Source organism: Sceloporus occidentalis, unplaced genomic scaffold, assembly GCF_023333645.1.
Source record: "Sceloporus occidentalis isolate IW3139 unplaced genomic scaffold, rSceOcc1.0.p SCAF_1, whole genome shotgun sequence".
NCBI classification, from domain to species: domain Eukaryota; kingdom Metazoa; phylum Chordata; class Lepidosauria; order Squamata; family Phrynosomatidae; genus Sceloporus; species Sceloporus occidentalis.
Genome location: NW_028316981.1, coordinates 9,587,170 through 9,612,773, shown reverse-complemented (window position 1 = coordinate 9,612,773; position 25,604 = coordinate 9,587,170). Strand labels below are relative to the sequence as shown.

Here is a 25,604-nt window from a genome sequence, read left to right as displayed (position 1 = left end):
CAGTAAGGGCTGTTTGACAGTGGGAGATATAATATTGGGAGTCTCCTTCCTTGCAGATCTTTAAGCAGAGGCTGAATGGCCATCTGTCAGGGATGCTTTGATTGAGAGTTCCTGCATGGCAGAATAGGGTTGAACTGAATGGCCCTTGGGGTCTCTTCCAACTCTATGATTCTATGACTATTGGGACCCTGACTTCGCAAGAAAGACCAGTGTGCACTTGCATGTGGATATTCCTAGAGCGGCACTGCAGAGAACCTGGAAGAAGAGCTGTCAAGCAGACGTTGTTGTTGTTGTTGTTGTTATTATTTTATTTACTGATAGCCTGATGTGTCTCCAACTCTACCAGTGGTTTCCCAAACTTTGGTCTTCCAGGTGTTTTTTTGGGAGGGGGGACTTCAACTCCTAGAAGCCTCACCCAACAATTCTGGGAGCTGAACTCCAGAGGCCTAAAGTTAGCGAAGCCCTGCAACAAAGGGACTCTGAGCTCCAAAACACACAGGAGAAATAATCCAGTTTGAGACCGCTTTAATTGCCCTGGTTCAATGCTAGGGAACTCAGGAAGCTGTAGTTCTGTGAGACATTGAGCCTTCTCTGTCAGAGAGAGCTCTGGTGCCACAACAAACCACAATTCCCAGAATTCCCTAGCACTGAGGCAGGGCAGTTAAAGCGATTTCTGCAGCGTGTTTCGGACCTGACTCCCTGTTGGAGGATTCTGATCTGAAGATGGAGGTGGGAGCTGACCCACCCTCTGCCTGTCACTCTTGTTACCTTGGCCCCGCCCCTTCCGGGAATGCCTATGCGCATGCTCACTAATATTCCTAGAGCGGCCCCAGCAGGGAGTCCGGAAGCAGGAGCTGGGAACTGAGCCACCCTGAAGAACGAGTGGAGCCTTGGTCCTTCCCAGCTGGAGGGCTCTGGTCAGTCGGCCTTGCCTCCCCTTCTTTGCTTTTGTCTGGAGGGGAAGAGGTTAGGCTGGGAGGCTAATGGAAGGGGAATGGAGCCAGCACTGGGGTTGAAAGGGAGCTCTAGGCCACCCCACCCCAGGACTCTTTAGGCAGTTTCTTTGCAGCCCCTATGATCCTATTCTGGCTTTTCGCCACTGAGTTTCATAGGATCATAGAATGGCTATCCAGTGCAACCCCCTTCTGCCATGCAGGAACTCACAGTCAGAGCACCCCGTTTGACAGATGGCCATCCAGCCTCTGCTTAAAGACCTCCAAGGAAGGAGACTCCACTGCACTCCGAGGGAGGAAGGAGTGTCTTCCACTGTCCGACAGCCCTGACCGTCAGGAGGTTCCTCCTTTCCCAGCGTTATTGAAGGGTGTCATGTTGAGGATGGAGCAAGCTTGTTTTTTGCAGCTCTAGAGATTAAGACACAGAGCAATGGAGTCAAGCTCCAGGAAAAGAGATTCCAGCTCAACATTAGGAAGGACTTCCTGACAGTCAGGGCTGTTGGACAGTGGAAGACACTCCTTCCTCGGAGTGTAGTGGAGTCTCCCTCCTTGGAGGTCTTCAAGCAGAGTCTGGATGGCCATCTGTCAAAGAGGGTGCTTTGATTGAGAGTTCCTGCATGGCAGAATGGGGCTGGACTGGATGGCCCTTGGGGTCTCTTCCAACTCTATGATTCTACTATCCTATTGTCTTTTCCAATGAGTCCTGCCTTCTCATGAAGTGTCCAAAGTACGACAGCCTCAGTTTGGTCATCTTGGGTTCCGGGGAGATTTCCATTTTGATCTGCTCTAGGACCCATTTGTTTCGTCCTTTTGGCTGTCCATGGTATCTTCAGCACTTTTCTCCAGCACCACATCTCAAATGAATTGATTTTCTGCCTGTCCTCTTTCTTAACAGACCAGCTCTCAGATCCATACCTGGTAATGGGGAATATGATGGCTTGTATGACTCTAACTTTTGTGCTGAGTTGAATATCTTTACATTTTAGAATCTTTTCTAGGTCTTTCATTGCCGCTCTCCTCATTCTTAACCTTCTTCTGATTTCCTGACTGCAGCCCCCATTTCTATCAATGTTTGATCCTAAGTATGGGAATTCTTTTACTATTTCTATTTCTTCATTCTCGAGGTTGAACTTGTGAATGGCCTCTTACATCCTCTTTATTGCAAAGGGCCAGCCAAACCATATGGTTTGAGTGTTGGACTAGGACTCTGGAGATCAGAGTTCAATTCCTCGCTTGGCTAAGGAGTTCAATTCCTTGCTTTGGTTGAGTCACACACTCTCAGCCTCAGAAACTCCCATGATAGGTCTGCTTTAGGGTCCCCATAAGTCAGAAACAAGTTGAAGATGCTGTCAGAATCTGTAGCAAAGTCTGCCATAATGTATGGGTGGCTTGCAAAGGGGAGGGTTTGGTTTTACTGGGGAGGGTGGGTATGATGTAGTTTAGTGAAAGTGCTGGGGCATTGTGCCATCAAGGGTTAATCTGCTTGCTAATGGAGTCTGCTACTGAAGGATTTTTTTCTGTCAGGCTGTAGAGCTTTGATATTTGAGAAAGGCGTGTAAGTGGGCAGAGGGGAGAGAGGAGAAACTGTGAGGTTTAGCTGTGGGAATAAAGTTTGCTCGCCAAGTAGGAGGAGTGGAGTTTATAGATTTTTGTGCTTTTAGTATATGGTAGTATATGGTATGAGACCTGTTAGATCTGATCTAAACACACTACTGATGGCATCTGTTTCTGATGTCTGCAATAAAAGTCTTTTGTTTTCTCTTCACTAAGACTATTTAACAATATTAAATAATGTTTAATATTTAATTGTATTTTTTTGTGGATGGGTGGGTTTGGGAGGGTTGAGTTATAATAATGATAACTATTTTATTATGTTTTAAGGGTGTTTTATTATTGTTAGCCGCCTCGACTTGCTTGGGGAGACGGGATACAAATAATTTTTTTATTATTATTATAACTGTTATTATTGAGATAGTGCATTGGTTCTGACAGGCATACAACAACACATTGCCATGGAGTCTTGTAGCACCTTTGAGACTGTACGGCTTGGGTCCAAGTTATTTGAAGGACTATATCTCCCTTTATGAGCCCACTAGGGTGTTGAGATCACTCAGAGAGGCCCTTCTCTCTGACCTACTACCCTCTCAAGTGCATCTGGTGGGAACAAGAGGGATGGCCTTCTCTGTGGCTGCTCCCAAGCTTTGGAGCTCCCTCCCTGGAGAGGCCAGGATGGTTCCATTCCTGCTATCCTTTTGGTGGCAGGTAAAGATATTCTTATGCCATCAGGCCTTTTCAAGCTGCTAAGGGCTGGGATTTAAGTATTGTGCATTATACATTTTAAGGCTTATATTTTTAATATTTTATATTTTAATTCATAACTGTTTTACCTTTTGAAACTGTTTAACTGTTTTTTAAATTTTATATTTATACTTTTAAAGTTTGTATTCTTTTTAAATTGTATTCTTTTTAAATTGTATTGTTTTTAAATTTGTTATTAGCTGCTTTGAGTCCCTATGTTGGGAGAAAAGCAGGATATAATAAAATAATAATGGCCCGGAACAGACGGGCCTTTGCACCCACATGCCCAGCAACCCTCGCACATGACGAGGGTGCCACAGCTGCGGTGCGCCCACCAGACAGGGTGTGTAACGGTGACGTCACAGCTGTGCCGCTTCCAGACAGGGTGCTCCTTTTTTGCTCCGCAGAAGCGACGCACAATTTTTGGTTGCTGGAGCACTCCTGTGGTCAAAGAGGCACCGGGGAGGTGCCTCTTTCTGGCAGTCTGTACCCCTCCAATAATAACAAGAATACATAAGGTGTACCATAAGCTTTCCTCCTCATGCAAAAACTGGGGGTTCTAAGGCTTCATAACCTGAAATACAATTTCTGAGGCGCAGAGAATATGACTTGCCCAAAGTCACCCAGTAGGTTTCATGGTTGAGCAGGGAATTGAACCCTTGTCTCCAGAGTCATAGTCCAACACTCAAACCACTATGCGACACTGGCTCTTGGCGATGATGCTATTGATGAAGTTTTAAACATAGGCAGGGATATCACCACCCTTGGGTAGAGTGAAGCAGCTGCCTCAGTTGCTTGGAGCCAAAGATGCTCTTCCCAGATGCTCTTCCCTTCTTTTGAAGAAGAGAGCTGTGTTCAAGACAGCACCACCTTGCACCGAATTGTAAAATATGTCCATAGTACATGAAATGGTTTGTAAGAGCTCCCATAACAAATATCTTCTTCGCGTTGTAGGGCAGTCATTATTCTGTAATTCTTCCAGTCTTTTGCCTTTCCTGGCAAAAGAGAAAACGCTTCTTAGTGTATCTGGAATCTGAATGGGAGCGTCAGTCAAGCAGGACTCCTCTGGGCCCAAATTAAGAAAAAGTCTTCCTCTTGTTCAAGCTGAGGGCAGTGGACCATTCTGGGAAAGAACCACATAGAAGTGCCTGGGAGAGGATATGCTCAACTCAGATTTACAGTGCCAGCGCTTCAGACAATTCCGCTACAAGGAGGCCAACGGGCCCAGAAAGGTTTGCAGCCAACTCCACAATCTCTGCCGCCGATGGCTGAAGCCAGAAGCGCACACGACGGCTCAGATGATGGACCTGGTGATCCTGGAACAATTCTTGGCTATTCTTCCCCCAGAGATGGAGAGCTGGGTCCGAGAGTGTGGAGCGGAGAACAGTTCCCAGGCGGTGGCCCTGGCAGAGGGTTTTCTCCTGAGCCAGGCAGAGGAGAAGCAGAAGAAAGAAAAACAGCAGGTGGGAATGCTTTCTCATTGTTTCAAAGGAGTGGGAATATTTCCTTTTGAGTCTGTTTTCAAACTACTATGTACAGAAGTTATTTTCTGATTATAACCCAAAGTGGGGATTGTCCAGCCAGGTTTTGTGCTCTTCTGTTCTTTTTGTAATCCTCCTCTGTCTTTTGTCATCCTTTCTGCTTCTTCTGGTACAGGAGTTGTTTGTGGTGGAGGCGGCTGACATGGAGATGTGCCCTTCTGAGACCAAGCAGATAATGCTGGGCAGGGACAGAGATTCCAGTGTAGTAGGTAAGGATGAAAGGGATAAGTCTCTTCTTGGCCCTCTTCTTGAATATGCCCCAACTTTTGTGGACTATAGGAGTAGCGAGGAACCCTTAATAATGTTAGTCTCTTATGTGGGTTTGAAGTGAAAACTGCTGTAAGAGCCAATCTTGATTTAATTAGAGATGTAAATATGGCAAGCCAGCAAGGATTTGTGACAGGATGAGAGTGTAAGCACAATATGGAGAATCAGTGTTCAACTTTCCCACAATTTGCTTCTGTGGTCTTCTCTCCCCCAACATCACCGTCACCTCTGACTCAGTCCATATTCCTTCCCCACTGAGCATCTCCAGTCCTCATTGGGTGCTTTGGCAGACTTGATTTTCTTTAATATGCAAAGGGATCTTGTAGTACCTTTGAGACTAACTGGGGGCTTGTCTATACAGGTCAAAACCCCTGGATTCACCTTGTATCTGGTACTATGAGTCCTCATGACGTATACAGTGAAACTTTTTCTTTAAAGTGTTAATCTGGTTTAACAGGAAACTCTGGAGTGAATCCATTTGTGCTGGATGTGAGGACAGCTGAATTGGGCTGGATCCAGAGTGATCCAGTCGTCCATGCATGTATACACTCATCTCATGGTTCCTACTGGCTTGTCTCGGTGCCATCACTTCCATTGTGGCCTTGCCAGCCAAGCAGCTCCCTGAGAGAGCCTGGTTGTTGCCATTGTTTCTACTGAAAACAGAGCTCCCCAGTATGTGATCAACATGGATGGGGTTGCTTTACCCTTTCTTCACTGATCACACAGGTGCCCCGTTCTGACCTCAGGAGAAGCAACAGCCAGGCACTTGCTATTTGGTTGGTGAGGCCACAGCATCAGCAGCACTGAGAAGCCAATGAAGGCAATTTGGTGTTGCCTGGTTGCCTGTCTGGACATGTTTCACCTGTGTCAACCTGGAGGCAGTTCATGAGAGTAATGCTCCAGATTAATTAATAATAATAATAATAATAATAATTTGTTTTATTTATATACCGCTATTCCAAAGATCATAGCGGTGAACAGCAAGTAAGCTAATTAGCAAGTAATTAAGGTTAAATAAGATTAAGGGCCCCGGTGTAGATGTACTCCCCCGAGGGGAAAAAAGTCGTAGTTGCTACGTCTTTTGCTCATTCTCAAAGGTGTTACAAAATCCCTTTGCATACTGATATTTCAGACTAACATGGCTATGTCTTTGTTTTTCTTTAGTTTTTGTATGTATATGTTTTGGGAAGACAAACACCAAGCAGTTATCACTTCTTTCCCTGGTAAGGATTAAATATAGATTCTCAGGGTGAATCAGGAAGTGAGCCATTTTTTCCTTTCTTTTTCTTGGTCTTCCTTCCATACCAACTTCTATTTCAGGTTCTTCCCATCTTGAATCAGTTAACATTCTGGGACTACTCAGTTGTCCCTGAACAGATTCTCAGTTCCTTTTCTTTCTTTCTTTCTTTCTTTCTTTCTTTCTTTCTTTGCATGTTTTAAGATTTTGGTATCCCTGCCATCCTCTCCTGCTACTTAATGAAGCAGGAGTGTAGTGTAGGTATTTCATATGATAACGTCTATGTTTTGGTGAGTATGGAAAGACATCAATCAGAAATAAACTGTATGTAACTGTCCCCTTTTACCTGTTGTGTCCCTTGCAGGAGATGGAATATTGCCATGGTCAATATCCCTTGATAGTGATGCTCTTGATGCCCATTCAGTGAGGTTGAATCAGGTAGGGAGCAAGATCCATGGCGGGTTGGGTGCCCCTGGCTCCTGAATGTGTCCCTGGGCCTTTCATTACAGTTGCTTATGGTGAATGCACTGTTTAAAGATTTAAATCCAGTTAAGGAATCCCAAGCAAAATTGTTTTCTTTTCTAATTGCCTTTGGCCTTTTGCGCTCATAAACAATGTGTCTTTCTTCAGGTGACCTTTGAGGAGGTGGCTGTGTTTTTCACTAAGGAAGAGTGGGCCCTGCTAGACCCAAGACAATGGTTCCTGCACTGGGAAGTGATGGGGGAGAATTTGGGTCTTGTGTCCTCTGTGGGTGAGTCTACTTCTTCCTTATGCTTCATAAGTTATAAGTGCCAAAATTAGTATTACAGTGGGCCCTTGTTATCCACTGGGGTTTTGTTCCGGGATCCTCCGTGGATAACAAAATCTGTGGATGCTCAAGTTCCATTAAATATAATGGCATAGCAAAATGGTGTCCCTTATATAAAATGGAAAATCAAGGTTTGCTATTTGGATTTAAAAAAATATATTTTCAAGCTGTAGATGGTTGAATCCGTAGATAAAAAAATCCATGAATAAGGAGGGACGACTGTACCTTTTTGATCTGAATTATTTCATAAGTCTCAGTTGTCTTCCAGTCTGGCTGGTTTCTGGGGTCTCTTCTCAGGAATTCTTAAGCTGGCAGACTTTGGTCAAAGCTACAGTAAATGGTGTTAGGTTTGGATGTACTCCTAAGCATGGACCATTGTGGGGGAGAACTGGGGGTCCCCAGAGGTATTCCCCCGAAGGCCCGGTTTTTCTCCACCAATTGCTGCTGTGGTTCTGTCCAGTAACCATTAAGGGTGAGAGATTGACTAGCTGGCAGGCAAATAAGAAGACAAAAGGGGGAACTCTTCCCTGAAGAACAGACAGATTTCAATGGCTCACTCCTACAAGAGAGTGGAGTCCAATTTCTCCTCTTGTTGCCCAAAAGTACACATAAAGTTAGAATGTTCCAGAAGGGGGGGCAGTTGGAGGGAATGGGGGGAATCACTTGTCCATTCCTTCTTGTAAAGAGAAGGGAAAAGCTGTGCAATGTGTTTAGTTGTACTTACACAAATTCTTGCTTGAATATTAATCCTTGATGGTGTCATTCTCACCAATGAAGGAGAGGAACCCGTTATTCTCTTTCCTCCATTAAAGAACATGGTATTCTATAGTTCTTTTAGTAGGAGAACAGGATTGTTGCTTGAGCCAAAGAAGCAGACTTTTTCACTTGTGCAAAGCAGTGAAGATTCCTTCTTTGTTGTATGGACATTTTTGGATTAGAAGATGTGATTGTGTACTTTGGATCTTTTTGAACAATCAGCTGGTGGTTCAGTGCCTCATGTGTGTTGGTTTTGCTTCACAGAGGGAAAGAGTAGTAGTTTTGCAAAGATATAGTTGTGAAAATTACAGATTAACAAAAATAGGATTCTTGTTCTCACTGAGGAATCTCCAGACATTGATGCAAATGGATGTCAGGTAACCAACTGTGTTAATACTCTGAGGACTGCCTTCATTTCTCTCTGGGATTCTGACCAGTTCTGTCTCTCTTTTCCAGCTGCTGATGGGCAACTGATTGAGAATAAAGAGAAATCATACAGGGGGTTGCCTGAAAGAGCCACATATGAACAGATAGAAGAGCAAGGAAGGAACATTTACACTAAAGGACAGAGGAGTGTCATTGACACTCAAGAACACAGGAGAAGCAAAGCATCAGTTTCTGGAAGTGGAGAGTTCTCAGTTGAAGAAGTCACACAAAATGGAAAGGAATGTGTTTGTCTTCTGTGTGGGAGATGCTTCACTTGTAAAGCAAGCTTTAATTGTCATATGGAAACACACACAGGGGAGATGTCTTTCCAAAATGGCGAGTGTGGAAGAATCATCGGTGATGGGAAGGACCTGGTTTCCCATAAAAAAAATCACATTAGAGAGAAACCATTTCAGTGCCTGGTGTGTGGAAAGAGTTTCCATAAAAAGCTGCATCTTACCTCTCATGAAAGAATCCATACAGGGGAGAAGCCATTTAAATGCTTGATGTGTGAAAAGAGATTTAATCACAAGAGAACCCTCACTCGCCATGCAAAAGGTCATATGGGAGAGAAACCATTTAAATGCTTGGAATGTGGGAAGAGCTTCATTCAGAAGACAGACCTCGCTCGTCATGTGTCAATTCATACAGGAGAGAAACCATTTAAATGCTTGGAGTGTGGAAAAGGCTTCAGTCAGAAGGGGAATCTTGCATGTCATGAAAGAGTTCATACTGGGGAGAGACCATTTCAGTGCTCCGAGTGTGGAAAAAGTTTCAGTCGCAAGAAAGGCCTCATTTATCATCAAACAACTCACACAGGTGAGAAACTGTTTCAATGTATGGAGTGTGGAAAGTGCTTCAGACAGAAGGCAAATCTCACTTATCATCAGACAACTCAACATAGGGGAGAAACCATTTCGATACTTGGAGTGTGGAAAGAACTTCATTCAGAAGCTGCACCTCACTTGTCATCAGAGAATTCATACGAGGAGAGATCATTTCAATTTTTTTAGTGTGGAAAGAGTTTCAGTTGAAACATAAACCTCATTCATCATCAAGCAGTTCACACAGGAGAGAAACCATTTCAGTGCTTGAAATGGGGAAAGAAATTCATTCAGAAGGTACACCTCATTTGCTATCAAGCACCTCATACAAGAGGGTTGCAATTCAAATTGGAGTGGGCAACAACAAAGCTGAGGTGGCTCCACCATAAGAAGATCGTGGTTACCATTTTGCGTGATTGGAATGATATGACATTACTTTTAGTGTCCTTTGGAACCATTGTGAGAGGAAGTCTTTTGCTGTTTTCAGGTGACAAGGTGCAATTTAAGCATTTTAAAGTCTTTTTTTTTTTTTTTTTTTTTTTTTTGCTGTAAAATAGGTTGCAAGGACCATATTCAGGGTCCTACCACAGTGGCTCTTCTATGGCTTACATGTGGCTTGCAGGCCACACAATTGCCACTTTATATTTAAAGAAGTGTGGAGAAAACTTCTATAAGAAAACAGATCTCATTTCTCATTAAAGAATTCACAAGGGGGTGGGAGGGAGACCATTTATGTACTGAGTGTTTGAGAAAAGCTGTAGTAGGAAGAGATCTCGTTTTTCACATCAAAACTTGTGGAAGACCTGGATTTTGTTAGAAAATGCTTATAAAATATCATTTTGCTTCAGCTGTATTGGAATTCTTGTAAACAATATAATAATCTCTTAATGATAGATCAAATGAAGATTAAGTGCAAATATTTATTGTAAAGGATAGAAAGGCATTTCAGATTTTTGCTTAGCAATTATTGCACAAACTATTACTTGGCAAAAATATTTAGTATGTGAAAAATATAAAAAGTTGAAAATCTGATATGGAAATCTTTAGAAAAGGTGATATGCTAGATCATATAATACATTTTGTGTTGTTTTCTGAAAGTTATGAATTGGAAATAATATTATATAGCCTGAAAAGTGTATGCTTAAAATTTTGATCCCATTTTGGATGTAAGAATATTTTGCACTTTATGTATTGGACAGCATATAAGTAACTGCAGTTTAAATCCCTTAATTCTCCCTTTTGAAATCTGTGCAATATGCAAGCCATGTATTTGTCTGTGTTGCAGGCTAGTTGGTGGTTTCAGTCGCAAGGTTGCCTGACAAATTCCATCCACTGGTCCATTGTAACCATCCACTTTTAAAGTTAAGCTGAGGTCCTTGCTAGCTTCAAGCAATCCTTCTTTGTTTTAATTTATTACAGTTATAACATTATGAGTTAGGTTTTTTTTAGTCCTCCATCTGTGTATTAATTTTTTTCCTGTCATCCTCTCCCCTCATGCTTTTCCTTCCATGCACCTTGGCTTATGCATTCTCTTCCATCACATTGTTCCCCACTGTCCTCTTACATCCTTAGTCTTCTCTGGCTCTCTCACAAAATCATAGAATTGGAAAGGACCTCAAAAGCCACCTAGTTCCTGTCAGTGCAAGAATCAGCTGCTAAAGGTACCTCTGAGAAGTGGTCATTGAAATATTGTTTAAAACATCCAGGGAAGGAGAGCCCACAACTTCCAAGGTACTCTATTTTACTATCAAATTGCTCTTACTATTGGTAGATTCTTCCTCATGTTTAGTTGGAATCTCTTTAGTAGGAGTTTAAGTTCTTTTTTGGAGCCTTTCTTCTGATTCAGCACAAAATGAGTTCAGATTCCCCATTGTAGCTCTTTAAAGGTGACTATCATATCACTTCTCAGTCTTCCCTTCTTAGGCTAAACACATCCAGTTCCTTCAACTGCTCGTCACAGGAGTATACTTCCAAAACCTTTACCCTCTTGGATGCCCTCCTTAGAACACCTTCATGCTTGTCAATAATTATTTTGAATTGTGGTGTGCAGAACTGGACAGAGTTTTCAAAGTGAGGTCTGGTAGAGCAGATTGGAACTGTTCCTTTCCTTCATCCTAGACCACCAGTTCAGCATCAACTGAACTGGATTTATTTTGCCAGTAGTGTCATACTGTTGACTCACTTAATTTGTGATTTTACCAGGACACCTAGATTCTTTTCACTTCATTTTTGCCTGGCTAGTTGTCATACATCTTATATATTCTGCTTTGGTTAGGCCTGACCTGGAATACTGTGTCCAGTTCTGGCACCACAATTCAAAAAGGATGTTGAGAAACTGGAGTGTATCCAAAGGAGGGTGACTAAAAATGGTGAAGGGTCTGGAAACCATGTCCTAAGAGGAACGCCTTAGGGAGCTGGGTCTGTTTAGCCTGGAGAAGAGAAGGTTAAGAGGTGATATGATAGCCCTGCTTAAATATTTGAAGGGATATCATATTGAGGAGGGTGCAAGTTTGTTTTCTGCTCCAGAGAACAGGACCCGGAACAATGGATATAAGCTACAGGAAACGAGATTCCATCTCAACATTAGGAGGAACGTCCTGACAGCAAGGGCTGTTCAACAGTGGAACACATTCCCTCAGAATATAGTGAAGACTCCCTCCTTGGAGGTCTTTAAGCAGAGTCTGGATGGCCATCTGTCAGGTATGCTTTGAGTAGAGTTCCTGCATGGCAGGGGGTTGGACTGGATGACCCTTGTGGTCTCTTTAACTCTTTGATTCTGTGATTCTGTCTGTGCATCTGATGTTCCCTGCTCACATGCATTACCTTAAATCAGTGGTACTCAAACGGTGGGGCAAGACCCCTGGGCCCCCTGCAAGATTTGCTCAAGGGAGACAGGACTTGGAGGATCTGATCCCACCACCTCCTCTTCCCAAACTTTTTTATCTGTAAAATGAACACATGTGTTGTGTTAAATACTTTGAGTTAATACTTACTTAAATAAAACTGTTCTAATTTGAAAACATATCCATACATGTTGGCCATGCAGCAAAGGACAATAACATCCAAAATCCACAAAACAGTGATATCTTTGTTGGCCAACCAAAATGCACAAAATACATGGTGCAATACATGGCTTCTTCATTAGTCATATAGGTTAAAAATCATACAGTAGGGGAAAAAATTAGTTCCACACCTGCATTTTGTCAAAATGTTGCTGTTCTCAGTTCAGTTATTGTTGGCGGGACATTCATGTAGGCAGACCCCTCCTTCTTCTGGCCATGTGGGAATTTTTTAGAAGTTCCATTAGCAAGTCCATTGTCTGTGGTTCTGAGATTACTTCTTCTAGTTCTTTTTATATCCTTGTATGTAGTTCACTGACCATGGAGACTGGAAGGCAGTTAGCGTAGCCGGGTTTTCCTGTACTACTGCTTTATCCAATCTTTGCTTCATTTTCTCTACTGCATTATCTGTTCTATTTTCCCTTAGTAAAAATTTAGTAATCATTTAATAATAATTAGCCCTTAGTAATAATTCTCCTCGCTCCATTTTCCTCTTAGTAGTAACAGTATTATGGTATTTTCATCTGTGATCACAGATGGGCATTTGAAAAATACGATTACTTTGATGCACATAATCATAGGATCCTCTTAGTATATAACAAGTTTGATGTGAGTGCTTTTCAAACTGTTGGACCTGTGGTGAAGGGATTCACACAGATGGATACAAATGCATTCTTCTCTATTAGTGCAAATCAGTAACAGAACGCTATAAATACACTCTACTAGTCCTCTTTAGGCGCTCTCTGGGAAGAATCAATGAATGGGTGGATGGAATAGCTCCGTTGCATCCATCACTCTCTAAGCACAACTATTTAAGAGCCTTCCCAAACCTAACAAACCATGCAGTTGAGCACTCCCAGGTATGCAATAAGGTTTTTACATTTTTCTATTTTGTTTGATATATTAACTGTATTTTTGATAAGTGCTTTTATTTACTCAATTTTGCAATATTTATTTTTTAACTATGCTGTCATGGTAGTCAGATTGTTACATGCTTCAGCTGATAGTTGCTGTTATTATTTAATGCAATATTATTATGTATTTTCTCTCTCTTTTGTGTGTAAAATGTGTCTGTGAGTAAGCAAAATAATGGCCTGGTCTCAAAGGTTCAAACCCCCCCCCAAAAAAAAGAAAAAAAAAGAAAAAAAGAACAGGTCTGAGAGTCCTAGTTGGCTTGCAATTCACATGATTCCCCACAATTGGTTAGATTGTCAAGGCCTGATGGGAAATGTAGCCCAATCATATCTGGAGGTTCACAAATGACTTGCCTTGTCTGATCTAAAATGTTATACAGATATAACTCAGTTAACGAAGAAGATGGGTTAACAAACATGGAAGGGATATGTCTCTGCACTATAAAAAAATCAGTTCAACATGTTTCTACGGACTTTTTATCCAAAACTTAACAATACGCCCATGAAAAAAAATCAGGTCAGGTAAGCCATGCATGAGTAAATAAAAACATTTTGAACCTTTTAAAGGCAATCTGAGAGCTTCTTCAAGAAAACATTTTTTCTACACCAGCTTTCACTTTTCTTAGGCTGTCCTTGCTGGTGGCCAGACTTATAGATCTATACTTTTTAACATGCTAGAGGGGAACTTGTGAGGAAAGCTTGTTTGTTTTTTCCCTTTCTCTCTGTTTTGTTGTCCATGCTTGTTTCTGGAGCCAGCTGCTGTTCCCATTGCCTGTTGTGGACAGGCACACAGAGCTATTCCCCCAGCTAAAGTGTTATTGCAGAGTTTGCTGCAGATATGCCGCTGTAATACAGCACCAAAACTTTTTCCTAGTGCTCCTTCAACATCCTCCTAATGCTAATGCTGCTTTAAAAAAACAACAGCTTCCCACTAGACAGAGGGCTGAGAGGATAAGAGGGGCTGATTGGGTGTAAAAGACTTTGTTAGCAGGAGCTTCTTTGTCAGAGGCTTTGCTAACAGGTATGCCTGTAGTTGTTTCACTGTTTATTAAAAGTAATGGTTAATTGATTTTAACCCTACCAGTTTCCCAAAGATATTAGACTCACAGAATCATAGAGTTGGGGAGATCCCAAGGGCCATCCAATCCAAACCCCTGCCATGCAGGAACTCTCAATCAAAGCACCCCAACACATGGCCATCCAGCCTCTGTTTAAAGACTTCCAAAGAAGGAAACTCCCCCATTCTTCATTGAAGGAGTGTGTTCCACTGTCCAACAGCCCTTACTGTCAGTAAGTTCCTCCTAATGTTGAATATTGAATATTCAGATTCAGAAACTAAAAGCCAGGTTTAAGGCCCTAATCCTGTTTTCTAGGAACGGCCTCAAACTCATTTTTGTTATGATTATGAAGTGTCATTTTAGCTTCAAGAAAATGCACTGAGGGTGGAAGGAGAAGGAGGAACAGCTGAGTAAGAAGACTATGAGCCTGTACAGACAGGCCAAAATAAAGTTGCTTCAGATCACTTTGGGGGTATGCTGTTTAAATGATCCATGTGCCCTAAGAGTCTGGAAGCTGCGCCAAAGCTATGCTTCAGTCCTTAGGGCTGGATCGTGGCTTTAGCACGGCTTCTGGCCTCTTAGGATGCATGCATCATTTATACTTCCAAAATGACCCAAAGCAGCTTTATTTTGGCCTGTCTGTATGGGCTCTAACTTTTTCTGGGCATGCCGAGGCTCAGGCAACTGATCTCTATTCCAAATCCCGATGTACAGATGCGGTGTGACTGCTGTAAGCCCCAAGCAGATGATCCATGGAGGGCTAAGGCAAATGGACTAACTTGTATACAGCTAAGACTTGTTCCCCAAGTAGGGGTGCTGTATCATAGAGTTGGAAGAGACCACAAGGGCCATCCAGTCCAACCCCATTCTGCCATGTCCCCTGTGGATCCAGGGACAGGTAGTAGAAACCCAGAGCAGGGGTATAAACACCTTGAATAAATACCACCAGCAGCACAGGAGGGGAGGATGCTCTGCCACAATGGTGAAGAATACAGGCATGGTGCCCCAAGTAGGATCCAATGTCTCAGAAGCTTTGTTTACATGATTTGATGAACAGCAGCAGAGATTGCATCAACAGGTCTCTGTGCCCCAGATGCAGGAGTCAAGCCAGCTGTTTGCAGCACAGCAGCATTTTAGAGCCAACTTGGTACCCAGCTCATTGTGTTGTTATCCCCAGTTCATGGTGCAATAGTGCAGAATGGGGGCCAGTGCCTTACTTAAGTATTGTGTTACTTAAGCTCCTTGTTCCCAAATGTTTGCAACATCTTGAATTTTTCCTTCCTTCAAAAGACATGCTAACTTAGCTAATTCAGCCGCCTCTGATAGTTTTAATGGCCAGGCTTCTACTGAAGGAGTGGGAGTTTCTTTCCATTTCTGAGCTATTAGGAGCCTAGCTGCTCTCGTCATACTGTGCCCTTTAAGAGGTTTTAGACTTCAGCTCCCAGAAACCTCAGCCATGTTGGCCAATAGCCTGGGATTCTGGGAAGTGAAGTCCAGAGGCCCTTAGATGCCCCACCCAGACGTCACTGTTGGCCCTGGCCCCGCCTCTTCTGGCCACAAGAGAGAGTATTCCTAGAGCGCCATTCCTCAGACTCGCCCTTCCCGGGGAACAGCTGCCACTGAGTCTCAGGCTTAGCCCAGCTGTCATATCTGCCTTGGCCCCGCCTCTTCCGGCCACAAGAGAGAGTATTCCTAGAGAGGAGCAGTGAGGGAGCTCTGGGGAAACCGGAAGGACGCACTGCTGAGGCTGCTTCCTACCTGGAGGACTGGGAAGAAGGAGGTGTTCGCCCCTTTGTGTGGGGAGGAAGAGAACGGAAGGCAGGCAGCAGGAGCAGGAGCCCTTTCCCCTCCCTGGTCAGTTCCCCCTCTCTTCCGCCCTCCGCTCAGAGACAAACCCGGGCCAGAGCCTCTGCTTTGGGATGGCGACGGACTGAGAAGGGAAGGGGAGGTTGCCAATAGGGTGGGCAGACAGGGGTCTCTCTATGTCACAGGGAAGCCATGGCCCTCCGGGTCCTGAGGAACTACCATTCCCATCATGCCTCACCACCAACATAGAATCATAGAGTTGGAAGAGACCCCAAGGGCCATCCAGCCCAACCCCCTTCTGCCATGCAGGAACTCCCAATCAAAGCATCCCCTTTGACAGACGGCCATACTGCCTCTGCTTAAAGGCCTCCAAAGGAGGACACCCCACCATCCTCCCAGGGAGAAGCTCCTCCGAATGTTGAGCTGGAATCTCTTTTCCTGTAGCTTGCATCCATTGCTCCAGGTCCTAGTCTCTGGAGCAGCAGAAACCAATCTTGCTCCCTCCTCAATATGACATCCCTTCAAATATTTAAACAGGGCTATCATATCACCTCTTAATCTTCTCTTCTCCAGGCTGAACATCCCCAGCTCCCTGAGTCTTTCCTCATAGGACATGGTTTCCAGACCCTTCACCATTTTAGTTGCCCTCCTCTGGACATGCTCCAGTTTCTCAATGTCATTTTTGAGGAGAGTGATGGAGTCTCCTCTTTTGGAGGTTTTTAAACAGAAGCTGGATAGCTTTCTATTAGGAGTGCTTTGGTTGTGAGTTCCTGCATGTCAGAATGGGGTTGCAGTGGATGGCCCTTGGGGTCTCTTCCAGTTCTGTGATTCTGCAGTTCTAAGTCTGGGGAAATCAAGTAAGGCCTCCTCCCTGGCCTTGAATCTAAGGGAACATGTTTTTGGCTCTATTCATGTGTTGATTATGATCCCATCTTGCCTTTGCAAGGAGCCCTGATAGTGCAGTGGTTAAATGTGAGTACTCCAGTCACAGGGTTGTGAGTTCGATCCCAGGGGCTCCAAGGTTGACTCAGTCTTCCATCCTTTCAGAGGTCGGGAAAATGAGTCTCCAGCTTGTTGGGGGCAGTTGAGATAACAAAGTAGGTAAGGCCACATTCTTCGCCAAAATCTTTGGAGCAATAGCAAGTACATTTCTATGCTCTCATTTAGGGAGTGCTAATTCACTGAAAAGAAGCATAGAAATGTACTTGCTATTGCTCCAAAGATTTTGGCGAAGAATGTGGCCTTACCCACTTTGTTATCTCTTCACTTATCTCCTCTGTGGAGTGGTGGAACTGAAAGACATTGCTGTCATTGGAAGTCTCTCATGCATAGGGTCACCGTAAGTGGAAGTCAGTTTGAAAACAGTTAACAACCACAAAGAATAGCACCACCTTTAGGCAGAACAAAGCAGTTGCCTCAGGCACCAGTTGTTAAGAGGCAAAGTCACAGATGCTCTTCTGTTAGAGACAGAGCTGTGTTCAAGACAGTGCCACTTGCACTGGATTGTAAAACATCTCCCTATACATGAAGTATAAGAGCTTCCACCTCAGCCATTTTGCTCGCTTTGCAGGGATGTCATTCTGCTGTAATTGCCATTTTGAATTTATAAAACAACTTCCTAGGACTGGAAAGTGTTCATATAGCTCTCTCACCAAACAATTTGGTTTTGTTGGTTTTTTTTGTAGTGCTCTCTGTCACCTGTAATTCTTCCAATCTTTTGCCTTGCAGGAGAAGCTTCTTTGTCTCTATAGAGTCTGAATGGGAGCACCAGTCAAGCAGGAGTCCTTTGGGTCCAAATTAGGAAAAGACACTCCTCTTGTTCAGGTTGAGAACACTAGGGCATTCTGGGAAAGAATCATACCAAAGAACTTTGGGGAGGATATGCTCAGCTCAGATTTACAGTCCCAGCTTTTCAGACAGTTCTGCTATGAAGAGGCAGAAGGGCCCAGAAAAGTTTGCAACCAACTCCACAATTTCTGCCGCCAGTGGTTGAAACCAGAAAGGCACACAAAGACTCAAATGCTGGACCTGGTGGTCCTGGAACAATTCTTGGCTATCCTTCCACCAGAGATGGAGAGCTGGGTCCGAGAGTGTGGAGCAGAGACCAGTTCCCAGGCGGTGGCCCTGGCAGAAGGTTTCCTCCTGAGTCAGGCACAGGAGAAGCAGGAGGAAGAAAAACAGCAGGTGAGAGTGTTTTATCCTGGTAGTTTCTGGGGGCTAGGTGTACTTATTTTTATGGGTATTTTGAAACTGTGCCAGTTTATTTCCTGATAATCATCCAGAGGATGCTTCCCCAGGATTTTGTCTTCCTCCATTTCTTTCATAATTCTTCCCTTTCTTTGTGATCTTTGTTGCAGCTTCTCCTGGGACAGGACCTGTTTGTGATGGAGATGGCTGACATGGAGAAATGCCCTTCTGAGACCAAGTGGATGATGCTGGACAGGAACAAAGCTTCCACTTCAATGGGTAAGATGAAGGGGATACTGTTTGCTGGTCCTCCCCTTGAGCATGTCTAAACCTTGTAGACTGTGGGAGCTGCCACACTTTAACAATTCTGTGTGGCCAGAACCCGAAACTACTTGTGTATAAGGGATGAAAGATTAATGGAAGGGCTGCTTCTGTAGATATCCTTGTCACCAGACAATCCCAGAGTCCGTCTTCACCTCCTGTCCCCTTCCTCTGTGGGGAAGAGCCTGGAACCAGGAGAGTAACTCAAAAGACCACAGCTAGAAAAAACACCTTCTGCCCTGTTAACATACAGAAGCATACCAAAGACTCCTCAATGATATTGTTTTCTTGTGTGGATTTGTATTGAAAGATAGTCTGGGAGTCACTTGTGGTTTTAAATTTTGGGTATAAATTTGACAAGCTAGTAGGGATCAGCAACAAAATGAGGCAGGATGAATTCTACTTTTGTTCTACTTTGGAGTATTGTGTGTGTGTGTCCATGGGTTCAGGAAGGAAGCACTCAAGGCAGTTCTCGTTTCCATCCCTAATCTATGGATTCTCAGGATGAATCAGGAAATAATCCATCCAGACAACATCATGTGTACTTTCCCATATTTTTTACTCTTTCCTAGGTCTTCTGTCTGTACCAACATCACTAGAAAATTTCAGCTTTTCACCCTCTTAAGTCAGTTAATATTCTGGGGCTATTTAGTTCTCCCTTAATATATATTCTTACTCTTTCTTTCTTTCTTTTTTTGGAACCTCTGCCAACTTTGGAATTACATTAATTCTCTTGCTGCTTTTTACTCTGTGTGTATTTGGTATGATATTGTATGTGTTTTCGTGAATGCAGAAAAATTTCAGTCCCACTTTTACCTGTTGTGTGCCTTACAGGAGATGGAATATTGACACAGCCAACATCTCTTGATAGTGGTGCTCTTGATGCACCTCTCACAAGACTGAGTCAGGTAAGGAGCAAGATCCCGGAAGGCCCTTGACTCCTGAAGGTGTCCCTGGGCCTAAAGTAATCTTTACAGTTCCTTATGGTGAATATCCTGTTTAAGAATTTAAATGCAGTTAGGGAACCCCAAGTGACTTTGTTTTCTTTCTGAACTACTTTTAGCTATTTGTGCTCATGGATAATGTATCTTTCTTCAGGTGACTTTTGAAGAGGTGGCTGTGTTTTTCACTGAGGAGGAATGGGCCCTAATGGGCCCAAGTGAATGGGCCCTGCATTGGGAAGTGATGGGAGAGAATTGGGGTCTTGTGTCTTCTATGGGTGAGTCGACTTCTTTCTTGTGGTTCATAGATTATAAGTGCCAAAAATGATTATTACCTTTTCACTCAGAACTGTATTTCAGAAGGCTGAGTTGTCTTCCAGCCTGGCAGGTTTCTGAGCCTCTTCTCAGGTATCCCTAAGCTGACAGACCTTGGTCAAGATTATGGTATATGGTATCAGGTTCAAATGTACTGCCAAGAACGGGCTATGTTGTGTGTGTGTATCTGCAGACCCCCAAAAGCATCCTTGAGAGAGTCTGCTTTTCCTCCCCCAATTGCTGCTGTAGTTCTACTCAGGCACTGTTAAGAATGATAGATTGACTAAATTAAGGGCAGATGAAAATGCAAAAGGATGAGCTCACCCTTTACTGAAGAGCAGACAGATTTTGATGACAGGAGTGCAGAGTCCAGTTTATCCCAATGGCTACACAAAGACGCACAAAGGGACAAAATATTCCAGAAGGAAGGTGGGTAGTTGGAATGGAAAGAATCACTTGTCCAGTCCTGTATAGAGAAGGGGACAGTTGCATAATGAAGTGAAAGCAAGGGATGGGTTGGCTTCAGTGGAGAACTGGAGCTGTATTGCATGATATACTGATGCAAATCTTGCTTGAATATTAATCCTCAATTGTGTCATTCTCACCCATGAAAGTGAAGAACCACACAATTACTCTCTTTGCCCCACTAGAGAGCATACTATTCTGTGGTTCTTTCAGTAGGTGAACAGGACGTTTTTCTATGCTAAGTAAGCAGAATTGTTCTCTTGTACAAAACAGTGGAAGTCTTTTGTTTTGTTGTATAGACTGTTGAGTGGCTTTGCATCTTTTTGTACAACCAGCTAGTGTTTCAGTGATTCACATGTGTATGAACTTTGCTGCTCAAAGGGAATAAGCGTTCATTTCACAAACAAGGCGAAGTAATTATTCTTTATGTTCCTAATTGAATCCACAGAGACTGGAATTGTAATCTAAACAACAGTTTATTGTGGAGTCTCAGAGCAATCAATATTTACATCTATATCCCAGCTATGCCTATTGCGTTTGATAGTGGAGTGCCCCAGTCTAGGACTCAACACTGCTTGGTGTAAAATATAATTCACTATTCCTATTAAAAATGTTATTTTGAGAGTGGATAATTTGTGGCATTCCAGATGTTGCTGGACTGCAACTTCCATTATCATTCACCATGAGCTATGTTACATATGGATGATAGAGTTACAATTCAGAAATATTATTAGAGCAGCAGGTATTGCAGTTGATTTGTTAAGAACAGATATGATTTGTATTCTTGCTAAAAATGCCCCAGCAGCACTGTTTTTTTAATATTCAAGATGAGAAACAGTCCAGACAGTTCCTGCTCAGAAGCGTGTAAAAGAAAGGAGTGACACACAGGGACAAAAATCAGTGGGGTGGTTAGAAGGGGAAAATAGAGAGAACTACCAGTTTTTCAGGATACAAAATCTTAGCATTCTCAATTTTTATAGAAAAGGAGGAACTCAGTGGAAAGGCTCTGGAGTCCCTTCACTTCCTCCTACAGCTTTCTCGCATTGATCCAAAGGAGTGTCAGCTAGCTGATTGTCTAAGCATTCTGAGGTCTGCCTCCATTTTGTTCTGGGGTTCTGACCAATTCTGTTTCTGCCTTCCAGCTGCTGATGGACAACTGAGTAAGAATGAAGAGGAACCATACAGCGTGTTGCCTGAAAGAGCCACAGATGAACAAATGGAAAATAATGGAAGAAACACTGGCACTGAAGGAAAGAGGAGGAAAACATCAGCTTCTGAAAGTGGAGAGATCTGTGGAATCTCAGTGGAGGATATCACACAGAATGTAAAGGAATGTATTTGTCTTCTGTGTGGGAGAAGCTTCAGTTGTAAAGCAAATCTTAACTGTCATGTAAGAACTCACATGGGGGGGATCTTTTTCCAAGGTGGTGAGCGTGGAAAAATCATCAGTGACAGGAAAGGACTGATTTCCCATCGAAGAAATCACTTTAGGGAGAAACTATTTCAGTGCCCGGAGTGTGGAAAGAGCTTCCATCTAAAGGTACACCTCACCTCTCATCTAAGAATCCATACAGGGGAGAAGCCATTTGAATGCTTGATGTGTGAAAAGAAATTCAGTCAGAAGAGAACCCTCACTCGTCATGAAAGAATTCATACAGGAGAGAAACCATTTCAGTGTTTGACATGTTGGAAGAGCTTCACTCAGAAGACAGATCTCTCTCGTCATCAAGTAACTCATACAGGGGAGAAACCATTTTGGTGTGTGAAGTGCGGGAAAAGCTTCGGTCAGAAGACACACCTTACTTCTCATGAAAGAATTCATACAGGGGAGAGGCCATTTCAGTGCTCCGAATGTGGGAAAAGTTTCAGTCAGAAGCCACACCTTGCTTGTCATCAAGCAACTCACACAGGGGAAAAACCGTTTAAATGCTCAGAATGTGGAGAACGTTTCACTCGGAAGGTGCACCTCACCCGTCATCAAGCAACCCACACAGGGGAGAAGCCATTTCAGTGCTTGGATTGTGGAAAGTGTTTCACTCGAAAAACGCATCTTACTTCTCATCAAGCAGCTCACATGGGAGAGAAGCCATTTAAATGTTTGGAGTGTGGGGAGAGCTTCATTCGGAAGTGGTGCCTCACTTATCATCAAGCAAGTCACACCAAGGTGTAACAATTCAAATTGGGTGGGTACATTGTAGAGCCCATGTGGCTTGCCCGCCTGGCTTTCAACTCCTTTGGAGCTCGTGAGAGCTGCAGCATTTTGTCTGAGCTGCCATTCTGGGCGAGCAGAAGTGATGTAGCATCACTTCTTGTTCCCTTTGCGGCCCTTTTGGCTGGGGAGGGCTCTTGCTGGTTTGGAGCTGGGTAACATCCAAAACAGCATTTTAATGTTTGAGCATTCACCACAGGAATTAAAACAATAACACACATTTTTTTAAAAAAAGTATTAGAAACATTGATTTAAAACAATTTTATAAGGCTGGTGTAACCGTCTGAAATCATTATAATAGGATTATAATGACATCAGACAAGTGTTACTCAAAGATCTGAGTAAACAGAAATTTCTTCATCTGCTGGTGGAAAGACATGGAGAAACAGCCAACCTCACTTCACATGGAGAGAATTCCACAGTCTGGGAGCAGCCAGCAAAAAGGTGCATTCCTATATCTTCACCAAATGTGCCAGGAACAGTGGGAGGACTGAGGGAATGCCCCCAGATGATGAGGAAAACATTGGAATTAAAGTTTTTCTATACCTTGGCATAGTCTTCAGTCAAAATGGAGACTGCAGAAGAAGATTAAAATGGAAGGCCATCTATGAAGGAACTAGATGAGATCCTTTAGTGTAGAGATATATCATGTCATGAAATTACAGAGCCTTACTGTCTCTTCCAGTGAGTCATGTAAAATTGAAGGCAATAATAAAAGAGGAAAACCACATTATAGGCGGACTGACTCAAGGAAACCACGACGATTTGTAAGACCCGAACAAGGTTGCAAATGTCTGTTGCAGAGCTGTCATTCATAAGACTGCTATAAATTGAAAGGGGGGAAAAAGATTGATGACACTTAGCAAAATAGAGAACTGAATACTAATGTCAGGATCATTCAGGCCATAGGGTTTCTGATTTCTGTATAAGGGTGTAAAAGCTGGTAAATGATAGGAAGCTGATAGGAAGAAATGAACTCATTTGAAATATGGAGCTGGCGGACAGGTCTGTGGAACATAACAGGCGCACAAATGGGTCCAAGAGCAAATAAAGCCTGAACTTTCCCTAGAAACCAAAATAACAAAACTGAATTTATAATACTTAGGATGTATCATGAGATGACATGATATCCTCCCCCACTTCTCTTTCCTTTCAACCCACTAGGTTTCTTAAGTCTCTCTCCTTCCCCATAGCCTTTCACAAACCCCAATCCCTTTCTGATCCCGTCATAGAAACTTAGATTTCAAAGGCATCCCCAAGGCCACCCAGTCCAACTTGTTGCCAGAACCACTAGTAAAACACCCCTAAAAGGTGGTCACATAAATTATGTTTTAAAGTCTCCAATAAAGGACAGCTTTCCAATGGAGTCTGGATTTCCTAATGTTGAGTTGTAATAATCTTTGCTGCAGTTTGAATCTGTTGGTTTGGATCCTGTACTCGACAGCAGAAGATGAACTTTTACTCCATCTTCTGTATGTGGCAACTTGGTATCTAGACCTATTATCATTTTGGCTGGTCTTCGCTAGCTTGTCAGTTCCATTCTTAAACTCTGGTGTCCAGAACTGGATACAGTAGTCCCTCCACATTTGCTGGGGTTAGGGTTAAAAGACCCCCGTGAATGTAGAAAAAATGCAAATAAAAATCACTGTTCTTTTTGCCTTAGAGAACACTTTTCTAGGAATCTCCAGGTCCTCCAGTGCAACTCTGTGGTCAACATCTGCCAGAGTTTGATCATAGAATCATGCTGGAAGACCTACAAATGCCTGGAGAAGTCTCTATGAACATCTAGGTCCTCCAGCACAACTCTATGGTCAACTTCTGACAGAGTTGCTTTGGAGGACCTAGAGATTCCTAGAGAGAGCGTATTAATCAAAACTGCAAATAGTCAAATCCGCAAAAGTCAAAGCCACAAATGTGGAGGTCCAACTGTATAGTATATCAAGTGAAAACTGAGCAAAATAGATTAAGATGGTATCATGACTTCTCCTGATCTATACTTCTCTATGCAGGTGTTCCATTGAATTGTTTTTGCTTTGTGTGTGTGTGTCATTCACTTGTGAAAAGCCAAGGTGCCTTTTCTAAAAGCAGTAGGTCACTATGTTTGTTTACTTATTTCCCATTAGATAAGACCCCCACATCCTGTAGTTTGAGTTATGCTCCTCCCACTCACTCCAGATAGGAAGTAAAAAGATGATATGAAATCAAAAACATGTCAATTCTGGACCATGATTTATGTGGGTTCGGAAAAAAAAGTAAAATCCTTACAATTTCCATCTCCTATTGCTAATCCCTCCATCAAATTAAATAGTTCTTGTAATTTCCCTCGCTCTTTTTTTCTTTTTCTCTGAAAATCTGGGTCAAGCACTCCATTGCAGTCTCCTAACATAATTATTGATTCTGTTTCCAACTTCATTATTTTTTCTTTTAATTTTTTTGTAGAATTTGCCTTTGCTCTCTAGTGGACCATACACCCCTACTATTAGAATTTTTTTACTTTTATGTATTAATTCTAGGATAACATAATGTCCTTCAGGGTCTATTTCTTGTACCTCATATTTCCTATTGACATATATTACCACTCCTTTTTTTAAAAAAAATTAGTGGCTGATAGAAATGCTTGTCCTAATTTTACACATCTCAGATGTCTTTTATCCCTTTATTCTCGTTTCCTGTAGGCATATGATGTCCAGTCTGGTTCTGGTAAAAGTAGTTCCTCTGAGTCTTGGGTTAATCCTTCTTCATCCACAGAATCTTCTTCTTCCTGTTTACTTTGATTAATGAGGTTGCGGCTGATGCTCCTTTACCTTCTCTTATTTGTTCCTCCGACTCCAGATTTTCTTTATTCTTGTCACTATGTTCTTATAGTTTCTTCTCAGAAAGTTTCTAGCTTGTTCAGGGGATATAATTTTCACTCTTATTTTGCCACCAAAAAGTCACTCCTTCCAGAAGCTCCCACCGATATGAAATTCTTTCTTTAGTTAGAAACATCGTCAATCCAATATATTCCTTTCTTTTACGCAAAATTCTTCCTGGAATGTCTTTCAGGACCTTCGTATTGGAATGGGTTTTCATTATGAGAGTCTACCTTTTTTTCTAAAAAAGTTGCAGTTTTAGGAATTAGTTTTTCTACTAAATGTTCATTTTTTTTCCTCCAGGAGACCTCTAATTTTAATACATTTCTCTCGCATTTTCTGTTCCCAGATCATTTTTTCATCTAAT

At 42.7% G+C, this 25,604-nt stretch overlaps 2 protein-coding genes across 2 annotated transcripts; both read left to right on the top strand.

Annotated features, from left to right (window-relative positions):
• Nucleotides 1-834: 834 nt before the first annotated feature.
• Nucleotides 835-9,460, top strand: LOC149320654 (zinc finger protein 202-like). Its single transcript, XM_089505201.1, has 6 exons — nucleotides 835-917; nucleotides 4,206-4,714; nucleotides 4,908-5,001; nucleotides 6,661-6,734; nucleotides 6,927-7,047; nucleotides 8,317-9,460. The coding sequence occupies exons 2-6, from the start codon at nucleotides 4,412-4,414 to the stop codon at nucleotides 9,297-9,299; spliced, it is 1,575 nt and encodes a 524-aa protein (XP_089361327.1). The 5' UTR covers nucleotides 835-917; nucleotides 4,206-4,411; the 3' UTR covers nucleotides 9,300-9,460.
• Nucleotides 9,461-15,910: 6,450 nt separating this feature from the next.
• LOC149320653 (uncharacterized) lies at nucleotides 15,911-24,638 on the top strand. The gene is made up of 6 exons (XM_089504950.1): nucleotides 15,911-15,995; nucleotides 17,676-18,131; nucleotides 18,305-18,413; nucleotides 19,290-19,363; nucleotides 19,554-19,674; nucleotides 21,319-24,638. The coding sequence occupies exons 2-6, from the start codon at nucleotides 17,706-17,708 to the stop codon at nucleotides 22,344-22,346; spliced, it is 1,758 nt and encodes a 585-aa protein (XP_089361076.1). The 5' UTR covers nucleotides 15,911-15,995; nucleotides 17,676-17,705; the 3' UTR covers nucleotides 22,347-24,638.
• Nucleotides 24,639-25,604: the final 966 nt, after the last annotated feature.

Coding starts and splice junctions, on each gene's coding strand:
- LOC149320653 (XM_089504950.1), top strand. CDS start 17,706: ATGGGAGCACCAGTCAAGCAGGAGTCCTTTGGGTCCAAATTAGGAAAA. Junction 18,132..18,304: donor AGGAGGAAGAAAAACAGCAG/GTGAGAGTGTTT, acceptor TCTTTGTTGCAG/CTTCTCCTGGGACAGGACCT. Junction 19,364..19,553: donor CTCTCACAAGACTGAGTCAG/GTAAGGAGCAAG, acceptor ATCTTTCTTCAG/GTGACTTTTGAAGAGGTGGC.
- LOC149320654 (XM_089505201.1), top strand. CDS start 4,412: ATGCTCAACTCAGATTTACAGTGCCAGCGCTTCAGACAATTCCGCTAC. Junction 5,002..6,660: donor CAGAGATTCCAGTGTAGTAG/GTAAGGATGAAA, acceptor TGTCCCTTGCAG/GAGATGGAATATTGCCATGG. Junction 6,735..6,926: donor ATTCAGTGAGGTTGAATCAG/GTAGGGAGCAAG, acceptor GTCTTTCTTCAG/GTGACCTTTGAGGAGGTGGC.